The sequence below is a fragment of the Phoca vitulina genome, unplaced genomic scaffold, assembly GCF_004348235.1.
Source record: "Phoca vitulina isolate PV1807 unplaced genomic scaffold, GSC_HSeal_1.0 scaffold66, whole genome shotgun sequence".
NCBI lineage: Eukaryota > Metazoa > Chordata > Mammalia > Carnivora > Phocidae > Phoca > Phoca vitulina.
In genome coordinates, this window is record NW_022589769.1 from 3,153,183 (window position 1) to 3,167,918 (window position 14,736).

Consider the following 14,736-nt stretch of genomic DNA (forward strand, 5'->3'; position numbering starts at 1 on the left):
CCCAGTAAATGCACATCAAAGCAGATAATGTGATCACAGATACAGCTGCAGAACATTTTGGCACAGGGTAGAGGCTCAGTAAATGTTTGAAGAATGAACATATTAATAAGCCAATAAATAAATTCCAAGGAGGTCGACGGAATGGGTTTCAGAGGACCTATGAACCCCTAACAATTGCACCTAATGTTGAACGTGTGCTTATGAACGTGCACTCCTCGGGGGCAGGTCCATAGTTTTTATTAGTGTATAAAATGATCATGACCCCCTCCCCAGCTCCCTCCAAATTATCTTATATTCCTTGGGTGAGTATGCAGGCCTTGCTTTGAGGTGCCAGTAATTTTAAGAAGTCACCTTATGTTCTAGAGTGAGTTTTTATTTTGTTTTGGGAAAACAAGCACAGTTGGGGACCAGGGGAAAATGATTAACCTCTTCCACCTCAGTGAGACTTAAGAAGAAAAGATCCTTGTAACATACCAACTCCAGCAAAAATTACAAATGGCAACAAACTGCCACTCCCATTTCATATTTTTCCTCCTTGAACGGGTAACATGGTCACCTCCACGTAGAGGAACATGTCTCAGGAGCTGCCATGCATGAATTGAGCAAATATTCTTTCTCTTGAATCCTGTGTTATAATTACTTGGATTTTTTTTACCCTATTTCTAATAAATAAATAATTAGAATAGATCCATTTTCATCACATGGAATGTTGTAAAATTGGAATGCAAAGACAAAGCATTTGGAAAGCAATTCTGGATTTTGTTTTTTTCTTGGGAGATGTGAAGGAGACTGAGGAAGTAGGTAAACAATGAGTACCACCCAGAGCCATTACTGCCATAAGGAAATGCTCACAACGCAGGGGTACAACAGACAAGAAAGAAAAAATTGACAACTGGAAATTCAGAGAGGGTTCTGGCTCTCTCTTTAGGATATGAAAGTGTTCCTACAATAATGTGTGCAAAAACGTGAATATACTTCAGTAAATAATCATGATTAACTGGATGCAGTAGCAAAAACTCTCCATTTGGAGATCCTTGGCAATTATTCTAAACATTATCTTTGGTAGCTGTGCTTCTTAGCTAAAAACATTCCCACTAGTAAATATGACGCCGGCTGACCTACTTATGTTTATATTTATATATGTGTGTGAGTTGATATATACATAGGTTTTCTGTTTTTCAAATACTGTACACCCTTCAGGATGATGTAAAGTCCTTTGGGGATTTGAGGTGATGATGCTGGGATCATAAATTCCTCCCCCAAGCCGGGCAAATTTATACTGAATTACTCACACACTTGCAGAAAGTGAGGATGTTGGTTTTCAGCCAAATCCAAGGGCCTAAAGTACCAGGACTTGGGGATTTAAAAAAAAAAAAAATTCAAGGATTTGAGAGGTACAGAGTCTCTGAGTTAAAAAGTACCTCAGAGATGACCCTATCCAATCTTGCCACTAGGAGTCCAACTTGCCACACGACTCCTGATAGACAGGCAGTCACTCTCGGGCTCAGCCACATCTGATAGACACTCATTATTCTATGAAACATCACAGCCTGCAGTCAGGGAACTAATTGCCAAAGCTTAGTCCTCACATCAAGCTGAAACTTTACTCCTGATAATTTCATCCTCTGGCCTCAGTTCTGTCCCCAAAACAATAAAAACAAAAAATAAGCCTAAACCTTCTACCCCATAACAGCCCATCTTTCATATCCTCTCTGAGACTTCTCCAGGCTGAACTTCTCTAAATATTTTCTTCCGAGACTTTTACCATATGTCATTTAGAGCCTATGCAATCCTGAAGGCCCTGCCTCTGGACACACTGTAGTTTTTCAACATCTATCTTTAAATATTTGTCTATAGACAAAGTCACGTCTATAGATCATGGTGTTTGTTTTGCTGGAGACATCATCAGTTGTACCACTTAGCCATTGCTCCTACACCCCTGCTAAAAGCAGCAATTTTTGCATCGGTGGCAATTATCCATTCTTGAAAAAGAATCTTGACTGTTACTCTCTACCAGTGATATTCAAGGGGTGGCATGTGACCCAGTTCTGGCCAATGAAATGTAAGGTGACATCAACTCTAATGTTGGAAGAGAGGGCCTAGAAGAAAGCTTCTTTTCCCCTCCTTTTTCTTCCCATTTTGAATGCTGGCGTGTGAAGATGTGATGGCTGGAACAGAAGCAGCCATCTTGTGACCAAGAGGAAACAACAGCTGAAAGAGGCAAAATAGAAAAATGGAAAGGACCCGAGTCCTTGATGGGTTACTGAGTCACTAAATCAGACCTGGGGCTCCTTGTTAAACAAAAAAACTACATGTCTTCATTGTTTAAGCCACCATTGGTCAAACATTCTGTTATTTGCAGCTGAAAGCACTCTTAAAAACAGAAAAGGTATAATGGAGCTATCGCCTCTCTTGATTTGGACATTATATTTCTAGAAATGTGGCCTTCACTTTTTTAAGAGCCATCTCACTACTTAGAATCTGCTGCGCATCTGGTCCAAAACAAATAAGCGAACAAACAAAATCCCTGTGATTGGAGATCACAATCTCAAATGCTTGCAGAGACCATGCAATTAACATAAACGGTGAATCTGGCTAGATGTGAGATAACAGGGAGCAAGGATATTGAAATTCAAGCATTTTAAATACTGTATTAGTGAAATAAAATATTAATATATCTCTGAGGCAGATTGAGCAGGCAGTCTACCAGTTCATGACCCTTGCAAAAATCATTCTCATGTTTAAAAGCTACATCTCCCCCTTCCTACAAAAGTATCATTTCTTCTTAAACCCTGCAATGCAGTCTGTAGTATGGGTCCCTCATTTCAATCCAGAGAGACAGTCCTGAATTGTAATTCCATCACCCAACATCTTAATCAGTTTGGTTAAGACAACCAAAATATTAACATCAAAATCTATTGTCCCTCTTGAATCTAAGCCGCTTGCCTAAACCCGCTGGATTCACAGTCATTAAATTGAGGAGGCAATGAAATAAGAGCGTAAGAATAAGCACATTAAAGATTCTTTAATCAAATACCTTTGGGGCTGCCAGGTTCTCTGGGCTATCACTGAGTTATTTTATCCTTGGCAGAGACAAAATGAGAAACTGTGTCTGTCCACACCCTGAAGCCCTAAGCCCGGTGCAAACATATGGTCTGATCGGGGGAGTTATTTCCTGCAAAGCTCACTGAGACCGGCTCCTCTCGAGGTCATCTCTGCACTGGCAACATTTACCTTCAGTTTGCCAGGATAAAGCCCCCAACAAGTCTACAGAACTAAAAGCGTCTGGTTGTCCCAGGAAATTCATATTCCTCTTCATGTTCATATTAAGGAAATGTGAACCAGTTCACGTTGGACTGTCCACTTCTCAGAGTTCTACAGGATTCATCCCCGCTTTCTTGCAGGGCTTACCATCATATCCCCACATCGCCCTTCATCATTTCTCTGATGAAGAATTAAAAAGCATTATTAAAAAGCGTATGAGCATTTGATAAAAATAAAAGCTACAAAATACAGACACAATACCAGGAGCATTCCTGGAGTAAGTATTTATTATGAGCCAAGCACTGAGCTACTCTATGAAATAGGTACTATTTCTGTCTCCTTTTTAAAAATGAAGACACTGAGGGCAGGCTGGGGTCAGAAACAAACAAACAAAAGACACTGAGGCTCAGAGGTGTTGAGGAGCTTCCCCATGATCACCCAGCTGGTAAGTGGAAGCTTGAATTTCAACTCAAACAACCTAACTCAAAGGTTCAACTTATTAACCATGCTAGAATGACATTTTTTCAAAGATTGACATAGCCATGAGTCTACCCCTCAAAGATAACCACTGCTCACATTTTGGCATGTTTCTTGTTGGTCTTTTCTCAAAGGCAGTAAAATTTTCAGAGCTGGAAGAGGCCTCAGAGATGGTATCACCCCAACCCTCGTTTCCCAAGAAAGCCTAAGGCCCAGAAAGGTGAAGGGCCTTTCTCCAGGTCACACTGCTATTTGGAAATGGAATTTAGGTCCTCAGATCTTTTGTCCAAGGTTTTCTGGGGCCTTTGGACTCAAGTTGGTTGGGAGGGGTTTCTTGGAGGACCGTGTTGAGAAGGATTTAAGGTCTGTGGGTTCAGAAGTGATACAGTAGATTAGTGATGGCAGCAGTGAACCCAGAAGCCTGGCCCCGTGCACATCAGGAATTTGCCAGCTACCAAGAAGTAGCCCCTGGAAGAGAAGGAGAATGTCTGGGGAAGGCTTTCTTAATAAAGACCAGCTATGTTCTTCACCTACTTCGGGGATCTCAAATCCCAGTGCCTTCAGCGCCAAGTCTCTAACATGAATGAGTAAAGTGGGCAAGTGGAGAAATGAACAAAGGAAGAGCACCTGCCCAAAGGGGTAGGGGTGCTAGTCATCTCCAGCCAACTGTTGCCTGCTGAGGGGAAAGACGGGGCCAGTGTTCTCTGGCCTTCTGTTTTTTCCCAATGAAGCAAGAAATTTGGATTTTTTTTAAAAATGTGATGTCTCCTAACTTTAATGCTGGCAACTAATTCAAATTTGAATAATAAATAGGCAGTGCAGGACAAACAAAACACACTAGGTAATGACATTATAACCTCTTGTTTTCACGATGGCCTTACCAGAAGCCATCACTCTGTATTACAAACCCACGATTCTATTTGTATTTCTCCTCTCCTCTTCTCTCACTCTCTCCCCTTCCGCCTCCCTCCTTATCCCCTTACCCCCCCCCATCACTCTATCTAGAGAAGTATTTCCCACCTGGGGCTACCAAAAAGAACATGAACACTGCCCCCTCTGAACCCACCAGAACACAGCTATTGAGAGTCCAAGTGATTACCAATGACCCCCGAGGGCCACTTGGAAAGTTAGTCATGCCTCTCAGGGTGATGCCTTTTACTCTCCAATGACTTATGTAAGGAGGAGTAGATGATTGCATCTGACATGTCTCATCACAAAGGCTAAAGATAGGCCTCCCCACTCTCTCAGGAACTACCCGATGCCTCCATAGCAGGAGCTGAGTGGGCTCCACCAACATTCCAATGTGCGTGTCTGCCCTTTCCATGAGCTTTCAATGTTTCACTCACAGCCAAACTCCAGAGCTGCCACGTTGTAAGAGAAAGTTCCCCCTCCTGCTGATGACCTATTACTCAGTAGCACCATCCGGGCCTTTTGTATGGAACCCCCCAATCTCTGTTAATCCCAAGGATGGCTACTAATTATCTGCCCACTAGAAAGAAGAGGAGACTTGGCACACACCTGTGAAATTGGTTGGCATTTAGGGAACAAACATCACATGGAAAGCCCTGAACCACAGTGTGGTAAGTTCATCTGGAAGCTGCAGCAAGCTGGCATCAGAAGCAAAAACTTGATTCATTCAATCAACAAACATTTACCAAGAAACAAACACAAAGGGCAAGATCAGCACAAGGTGCCAAAAGAACACACATGTGAACCAGAAACCAACCTTACTGAAGGCACAAAAATAAAAATATTAGTTTCAATAACTCTGGCATAAACAGAATACTCCACAGCTATTTAAAATCCTATTTGAGGGGTGCCTGGGTGGCTCAGTCAGTTAAGCATCTGCCTTCGGCTCAGGTCATGATTCCAGGGTTCTGGGATCGAGCCCCGCATCAGGCTCTCTACTGAGCAGAGAGCCTGCTTCTCCCTCTCCCTCTGCCTGCCACTCCCTTGTGTGTGCTTGTGTGCTCCCCCCCCAGTCAAATAAATAAATAAATAAATAAATAGTTTTTAAAAATTATTTTAAAAATAAACAAATGAAAATTTAAAAAATAAAATAATATTTGAGAAGTCTATTTAATAATAAGTGAAAATTCCATGAATACATAATCAAGTTTGAAAAAAATAAAAGCAGGATATGAAATATAACTGGGTCATAATCAGAGTGAACACACTCAGTAACCTCCCTCTTCTGCTCCTAACACACAGAATTTATAGATAAATCTTTAGATGTTTTAAAATTTACATAGTACTGCTTGGAAATAGGAAAAGGGAATCACAGATCAAAAATAAAGAGGACTCCCTGAAAATGAATGAATCAAAAGATGAGACTCTACAATTTCAAGTAGGAACCAAAGCCACATGGTTCATGGGGGATAGGTTCAATATAAGCCATGGAAGCAGAGGTCCCAACATCTACCTAGAGGATAAGAGGCAAAACTGTACCCAGAATCATGCTGCTAGGAGTCACGGCCAAAAAGGATGCCCCTGTCTGTGGCAAGGAGCCAAAATGAAGTAATTTACATGAGACTGGAACCCAAGTCTGCACCACAGGATATATAGAGAAGGGAGAGAGCTCTGAGCTTAGCTGTTGACATGAGCTTTACTTTAAAAGCACATAGCCTTGCAGACATAGGGCAGAGGAAATAATAAAATCACCTTAAAAATTCACGAACAAAAATTAGAGGACATATGAGGACATCCAATGATCAGAATCTACAAAATGAAAGAATTCATACCTGAAGAAACAAAGACACTAAAGCAATCAGAGAAGGACTTTGCAGTATTTTTTTTTTAATCCTCAAAGGGACAGAGGAAGGATTTACATTGACAAAGTGAAAAGAGTTTTTTATAAAACACAAAAAGCAGGAAGGTATAAAAAAGCGGCCAATTATTTACCTTGGAAATATGGTGAACCACTGTTGAAATTAAAAGCTCAACAGATAGGCAAAATAAGAGACCAGATACAAATAAAAAGAGCTGGTTAACTGGAGTGTAGAACTGGCGAAACGTTCCCAACATTGCACAGAGAGATAGAGAACTGAAAAAAAAAATGTTTAATTTAAGATACCTGGAGGACTGATCAAGAAACTACACATGGAGAGAACAGAGAAAATATTGGAGAGGAAACATCCAACACATAATGGCTGAGATTTTTCTGGAATTAAAGAAAACCCTGGATCTTCTGACTAAAAAAAAAGCCCACAGAGTGCAAAGTAAAAAAAAAAAAAAAAAAAAAAAACCATCCCATATATACAGTATAATCCTGAACTGATAACTAACTAAATAGAGCTTAGAAGGAAATAGACCCACATGTCCAACTGTGGTTACTCCTGGTGACAGAACTTAGAGGGGAGAACTTTTTTTTCTTTAAACATTAATATACTTTCTAAGCAGTCTACAATGAAACATTATCTTTATAAACTGTGGAGAAGGAGTATTCATTATTTCAAATACACATAAACACACTTTTTAAAAAAAAGTTTGTCCTCAAGGAACTTACACTCTAGTAGAGGAGATGAGGTATGGATAGAAACGTCATATAAAGCGAAGTCCATGCAGTAACCGACATGGATAGATGTAGCTAAAATCTAAGCAAGCCTTGCCTTTTCCCCCATGGAGCCATTAGAAATGGAGGAGAGGGTGCAGGATGTGAGGACACTGAGCAGAAATGTAAAGGTCTAGTACATATGCCTGATTTATCAGGGGCTATTGATGCAACAAGAGTGTATTCCATTTGGAGAGGATCAAAATGGCCAAACCAAGATAAGATTAGAACTTTATCTACATCAACCATTATTTTCATCTCTAAATTAATTATATTTCAAGACCACCCATTGATAGAAGGAAAAATTAACATCTGTATTGTAAATTAACACCACAAAAAATCTGCCACTTAGCACATTTCAATTATTATAAGGCTTTGTTCTTTTTTTTCCATGGTCAAGTAGACTGAGGGAAAGGTAAAAATGGTGGTGGGGGGGGTGTTCAATTTACCTGATAATCAAATTAACTACCATTCTTATCCACAGGGACACTATCAGCTATCATTTTACCAATTTGGAAGTGAAAACAACACAAGTATGTTCTGGGCTTTACCAAATGAACATCATCTTAGGGGGAGGCAGAAAGGTCTTTTCAGTTTGGGGAGATTCAGACTTTGTGGCCATAACACCACTGGCACACTCAACCAAGCAAGGTAGAGTTTTAGGCAATGTCTCGTGGCTGCTTCTTCAGAACCAAACAAACTGCATTCAGCATTCAGCTCCAGAAGAAACAAGTGGCAAAGGCACTAGCCAACTATATGTGCTACTAATGGAAGGAAGGGCTGTCCACATCTCAGACAATCTCTTTCCTTTTTTAACACATCCAAGTTTCTCAAAATAACCACTCTTTAACCCGCCTCCTCTCAATATCACCTGCTCATCCCACACATGGGGCCCAACATATATCCCAACATTATCCACGCTCACTTCTTTGATTCCCTGCCATCAAGACCAATTTGGCAAGCCCCGACAACAATGAGGAGTAACCAATTCCCTTCACCATCTTCAAACCAATGTACATTTTCCTTCCTCTCCTCTTCGTCCCCTCTTAAATCTCTTTCTAATCTTGATTTCTCTGAAAATGTCCTTTCTCATCTTCCTCTTGCCATTTCCTGATTCCCTTTTCCTTCTGTACTATTAAGTGGGGTCAGCTCTTGTCCAGTCTCTATAAGGCTGTTTCATTCTACAGAAGAGGAGGATGCTTCCACCCATACCCTCAAAACTCCCTTTCTAATACCCCTTTAAGGAAGGAGCAGCTTGCTGGTCCAATAGGTCAGAGCCTGACGTTCACAGTGGGCAGGGTCATTGTATATCAGATGAGGGCTCAACTATGAGCCCACTCTCTGTTCCCGCTCCTTTGCCTCCAGTCCTATGGGTAAGTCAGGTAAGGGCCTGAGCCACATACCTGCCAGCTCAGCCCTCCCAGCCTCAAGACCCCTTCTCCAACTCAAGATTTCACCAGATTTCCCCACTGATCGTGCTAGACCCTAGTCAATCCATACATTTGACTTTCAACATGGCTACTGTCTTTTGCGTGTTGCTTCTTTGGTCAAAACTTCAGAAGGGAGGAGGAGTCAGTGGTAATATCTAGATCCCAAAATCACACTGCAAACCCCTGCTAGAAACTGTAGTTCTTCTTCATGCCTTCGTCAGAGGGCTGGTCATTCCTTATGCACAAGCCCTAGGCTCTGGTTCACTGTACCTCTCCGTGACTTAAAACCTCCTATAAAATGAGATTAATTCCTTGACCCTCTTGAAGATGGGATGACAAAGTTAAAGGATAGGCTTAATTTTCTGGAATGTAAGATCACAGCTTGAGAATAAAAAACTGAGTTCTAGTTCCATTGCCCACCTTTTGGCCTCGGCCAAGTCATTACCTGCCCCCTATGCCTCAGGCACTTCATCTGAAAGTTGTAGGATGCTCTAGGAGACTCCAAGACCTTTCCCAGTTCAAACAATTGGTGGCAGGGCACAGCTATTCCCTACTTTTTTTATCCAAGAAAGGAGCCCCCCCAAAACCGAGAGGTGGCTGGGAAAATGTTCAGCCACACGTAGAAATTCTGCTAGGCTGCAAACCATGTAAAATGAATGTTTAATTAGATACTGCATCGGTTGTATACTTCGGCTGAATGTGCTGCGGCCCAGGAGACCTGAAAGAATTAATACTGTTCCCAAAGGAGCTGGTGGGAATTGCTGAGGCAGAGGCAGAATCTGATTTGATGAATATAAAAGTGCTTTGAGAGCGTCAGAAAGAAAGTGCTCTGACAAATGTCTGCTCGCTCCATTAGGATGTCTCCTGCTATCGAAGGAACACACTCCAAAAAGGTCTCAGGGCTGGGGACCATGGCACACAAGGACACGCACCCCTCCTCCCCTTCCTACCCCACCCCAGTCCTTTCCTGGGGCTTAGAGACACAGCGCACCCATGACTCCAATTTTTTCTCCTTCCTCACTTTGCTTCTCCCTTCTGACCCTCTTCCGTCCCTCCACTTCTGCATGACCCTCAAATCAGGCCCTCATAACATCTCACTCCAGTCTGGAAGTCTCTCTCTCTCCTCTTCCCCAAACCAACACTCTCAGAGGGTCCACAGAAAGACCTGATCTCTCATTCTAAGCCAAGATATGTGGACACACCTTATTTCATTAGAACACTCTCCAACTTCATACCAAAACCCATCCTGGGGAGGCAACCCCTCCACAGACCCCTATCAGCCACACTAGGGAACACGTAGGAAAATGCCAGGCCCTCCATGCTCAGGGTCTGCGGCTGGTTCTCTCTACTTACTCCTTAGAGGAACACCCTCCTGGGCACCTCCAGCCCAGGGCTCCTCAAACTCTCTACCCCTCTGCCCCCAACTGTAGACCGTCTGTGGAAACATGACATTTCTTTGGCCTTTCATGCTTTACCTAAAAACTATGCATTCTATTCCATAACATGCCCACATTTAATCGTTTTAAAAATAGTTTTAGTCACTTACCACGGAGGGAAAAATTGACATTTTCCCACAAATCGGGTAAAAGTGATATTATAGAAACATGAGCCATAGTGTTGCAAGTGTCCCCAGGCTCACCTCTGTGCACTATTTGGAAACCTCCAAGTGTTGCACCACCCCATTACACATCTGCATTCTCTTGAGTTCTTCCTGGCACACCCAAGGTACCTCTGAGTACCCCACTCTCAGAACCAAGGTAAAAAGCATTTCCATCCATTTCTGGGTTGGAGAGGCAGGACCTGGACCACGACCCTCTTTCAGATCAAAACAGATACCAGAGGCTCCCAAAGACCTGTGGCGGCTGTGGTATGACTGGCACACTCCCGGGTCCTGGCAGCCTATCACCTCTCCGACTTACCTTGTCAGCCATGATCATAGATGAGCCCCCGTGGATGCCCAGGATGGGGATGAAAGTCTGTGAAGAGATAAAATCCAGCATCTGAGCCACGGCCTCCTGGTCGGTGTCATCCCCAAAGACAAGGCCATGGATGCGCGCCCCAGACATAAGGTCACACACATGCGTGATGAGGCTCTTGGGGTCTGTGCGGTTCATCAGCAGGGCTACCACGTTCACGTCCAGGGGCAGCCCTGATGCCTGCTCGGGGCCCCACAGGTTTCGCAGTTCGCGCTCCGTCACGTCGTGGCTGTGACCCAGCAGCACCGCAATGTTTAGCGCCGGGGGACCCTTCTCCGCCGCCGTGCCCTGCGCCGGACCGCGCCAGACCAGAAGGGCCGGCAGCACCAGCAGGGTCCAATAACCCAGTCTGCCCATAGTCGCCACTTACGGTCCCTGCAAGGCGGAGAGGGAGAGTCAGGGCCACGGTGAGCAAGGGATCTGGACGAAAAGGATTACTGACCCAACCCCTGGCTCTAGGAGACAGGTATAGAGTCCATCCCCAGAGCAAGCTGACAGTCACTGACTCCATTCCCCATTCCTGATGCCATCCACATCCCTCCACCCAACTCCATCCACAACTTCAATCCGAGGTAATTCTCCATCCCTGTCCCCAAGTTCATCTTTGCATCCAACCTCCTTCTCACCCCGTCTCCAGCCTCTTCTCCATACTTAATTCTGCCCACATCTCCCACCACACCCCCAAGTTAGCTGTGGACCCCAGCCCCTCAGCGTAGGCGCACAGGGCAAACCCTCCACCCACCCCTCTCCCACTACTCTCCCACCTGCCTAGTGCAGACCAAGTTACCGACCCCACCCCCTGCTCACGAAGAGCGAATTACAGACCAGCCCCCGCGTGCGGAGGCGGTGCAGAGACTCCACAGCCCCGCTTCCGCGCTGGGCTAGTTGACTGACCCCGCCCCCTGTGAACCTGCCGGGTGCAGCACAGACCTGGCTCCACCGGGCACCCCCTGCAGACAGGACTCCTCTCCTGCAGGGTACCCCCCCCCCCAGTGCACGGGAGTGAGGACACTCACTTGTGCGCCCCGGGGTGCCTGGGGGGAAATTAGGGCCCGCCCCACCTCGCGTAGGGGCCTTAAAGCGATTTCCACTCAACAGAAGGTGGGCCCCAGGGCCCGCCCCCTACACGCGCGCGTGCACACACACGCTCAAACACACACACACACACACACACACGCCCTCTCTCACGCGCGCCGCGTGAAAGGCAGAACCCCGGAGAGGAGAGGAGGCGCGTTCCCCCACCCCGTGGGCCGGCGCATGGGAGCTGGCAGAGAACGTGCGTGGGGGGAAAGGTAGGCTCCTAAGCAGCTCTCCGACGGACATGAACTGTACAGCCCCTCCCCAGGCTTTCCACCCCGGATCCTGTTACCAAGTCTTAGGGGCATGTGGGCAGTGGGCTGCACAACCTCACAGGCACGCGCGCGTTTCTGCGCACAGCCGCAGGCCGCCGTAGCAGTGCCCACGGCCATCCGGAGTCCGCACATGTCCTCAGTCGGTGCACACACATGTATCAGGCCAGGTGCACAACTGCGCGTGCCTGCAAATACCAGCACAGTCGTGCACGCGTGCACAGGCGCGCGCCCCTCGGGCCCGGCGCTGCGGGAGCCGGGGGAAGTTGGGGAGAACTCGTTCTGGCCGAAGCACTCTTCGGGTGAACACCGTGGAACACGGAGCCGCAGCGCCCCCTGGTGCTCCTCCCGCGCCTCGCTACAGATGCTCCCTCTCCCGCTTCATCTCCCTCTCTCTCCTGATCCTTCTCCCGCTCTCTCTCCGGTCGAGTCTTCCTCTTCCCCCGCCGGCTGAGCCCAGGTCTCCCGCTGGGACGTACCTGTAGCCGGAGAAGGTCGAGGATGCAGTGGGGCGCGCTGCGCGCACGAGCATCTCGGCCGCCTCAGCAGCCACCGGGTTTAGCGGGTTCCCGCATGCTGCGGCCCCCGCGCGCTCCCCTGGCTGTCCCGCGCTGTCCGCATCGCCCCCACGGGGGGCGGCTATCCCAGCCGGAGGCTCTGCAGCAGGGCTCTGCCGGGGTGGAGAAGAGACAGAAAGGCAGGGTCAGCCCACCGGCGGGGGAAAGGGACTGGGGGGCAGGCTGCAGTCCCCAATGCTGACAGCCCCCCGTGCGCACAGGGGTCTAGACCGGAGAGGGGAAGCTGAAGCTCGGTGCCCAAGACCCCCTGCGCGGATCCTCAGGCCCGGTGGTCTATATGGAGAGCTCCGCTTCGGGGCGTACAGGAGAACCGGAGCCCCAGGTTGGCCACGCACGAGAAGCTAACTGGGCATCTCCACCCTCACCCCCTACCACCTCCCCGGCGCCGGCTGCTGGGAGTTGTTCGGCTAGGAGCTGCTGAGGGAGGGGGGTAGGGAGAGAAAGAGGAGGGAATGGGGGGGCGGCTGGCTGAGTTTGCTATGAGCCGGCAAGAGAGGGGGAGGGAAGGACTCAGGCTCCCGCGGTCCCGGATCCCCAAGGGAGGTGCGATCATTTCCACGCAACGACCCCCTTGCGGTCCTGCCTCCCCCTGCTATTCGGGCCTCCCACCGTCTTTTCCCCAAAGGGGCCGCCCAGGCCCCGCGTCCCGCGCCAGCACTCACCGCAGCCTCTCTCCACATAGTTCTCAGCAGTGGCCGCTCCTGGTCATCTCCAGGGCTGATGGCTGCGGCCGCGACTCTCAGCGCTCACCCAGCCCCATGCTCCGGCCAACCCCGCAGCGCCTCCCTCCAAAAGCCAGAGCTCGGCTTCCTGCCCCACTCCGGACAGCAGCTGCCCGGTCCTCTGAGCGCGCCCGACAGCCCTCTCCGCAGCCCAGGCTCCGGGCTGGTGGTGTGTGTGAGGGCGAGTGTGTGTGTGAGTGAGTGTAGGAGCGCGCGCGCGTGTGGCCGGGGATCCCCGCGGTCCCCGCCGGAGAGAGGCGCGGGCGGGGGATGGCAGCTCCCTCTGGGCCCTTCGCTGCGGGGCCAGCTCGCCTCCAGGCGTTCAGCTCCCCATTTCCCGACGGGAGTCCGGAGAGCGCTTAGCCACCCTGATTCACAGCACTGGCAAAGCCGGGCTTCTGGGGCGTGCTTCTGCTGCGGTGGCCTCGGAGGAAGAGCAGGAGGAAGGCAGGGGCGCCCCCACGCCAACTTAGGGACTTGTTCTCAGTCGACTAGACGCAGCAGCCCCCGCGACAGCCAGAGAGGCTTGGAGCTCCAGCGGGTGAAAGCATCTCTCGCCCGTAGCCGCCCTCCCCGGAGGCGGGCTGAGGCAGACCCCGCAGTCCTTCGGCGGCGGCGCGGAGCACGGCCACCCGTTCCGGGAGCGCACGGCGGCGACAGGGCCAGGATAGGTGGCTGCCTGGCGAAGGGGGTGCCTGCGGCGGTGTGCCGCTATCCGTGGTGCTGAAACCACGCTCTACGCCCGCTTCTGAGCGTCTGGTGCGGCTGAAGAATCAATTATTCAGATCTCTGCTACCGCTTCTTCCTCCCCCAGTGCCTCGCGCTGGGTACAGCAATCCCCCTCCATGCACAGGCGCGCCGACACACACACACACACACACACACACACACACACACACACACCCCACAGAATCTGCTCCAGTGCTTCTCCCTGTGCATCGCCACCCCCGGAAGGGAACCCACTCCTCTCGTCTCAGGGAGCCAGAATCCTAAAAGTAAAGACATCTCTACATCCCCCACTTGCTTCCTTCTTGTTTTCTAAGTTATATCAAACAAAAGTCGCCCTGAGGCTGCCACTTCTAAGCTACCAGCAGGGGTGAGCCAGAGAGCATGGGACTGCCTGGGTGTGTGAGGCCTGGCTGGCTTGAATTCTGGCAACTGAGCTTGAAAAACATTGTCAAGTGAGGACCTTTGCCCTTTTTACACTCAGCTGTATCTCTTCTTCCAACTCCCTGGTCCCTGCTTTCCTTACCTAAGGCCCTGGAAAGAAAGCGGCCTTAAATTATACGAGGTTTTTGCAATCACTGTTCTTTCTAACCCTGCATCCTCCACTCATCGGCCTGATGTCACCTTTGGGGCTTGCTCTATATTTATCTTCCCTTATCAATTG

General features: G+C 48.3%; 1 protein-coding gene across 1 annotated transcript in view; it reads right to left on the reverse strand.

Moving 5' to 3' along the window:
* The window catches only part of GRIN2A (glutamate ionotropic receptor NMDA type subunit 2A), a 379,408-nt gene extending 365,201 nt beyond the window's left edge, over positions 1 to 14,207 (reverse strand). Inside the window, exons 1-3 of the mRNA XM_032392269.1 lie at positions 13,287 to 14,207; positions 12,526 to 12,716; positions 10,641 to 11,072 (exon numbers count right to left, since the gene is read on the reverse strand). Coding sequence (XP_032248160.1) covers positions 10,641 to 11,054 — 414 coding nt within the window. The 5' untranslated portion in view covers positions 11,055 to 11,072; positions 12,526 to 12,716; positions 13,287 to 14,207. The remainder of the gene's footprint in view (positions 1 to 10,640; positions 11,073 to 12,525; positions 12,717 to 13,286) is intronic.
* Between the last annotated feature and the right edge of the window lie 529 nt (positions 14,208 to 14,736).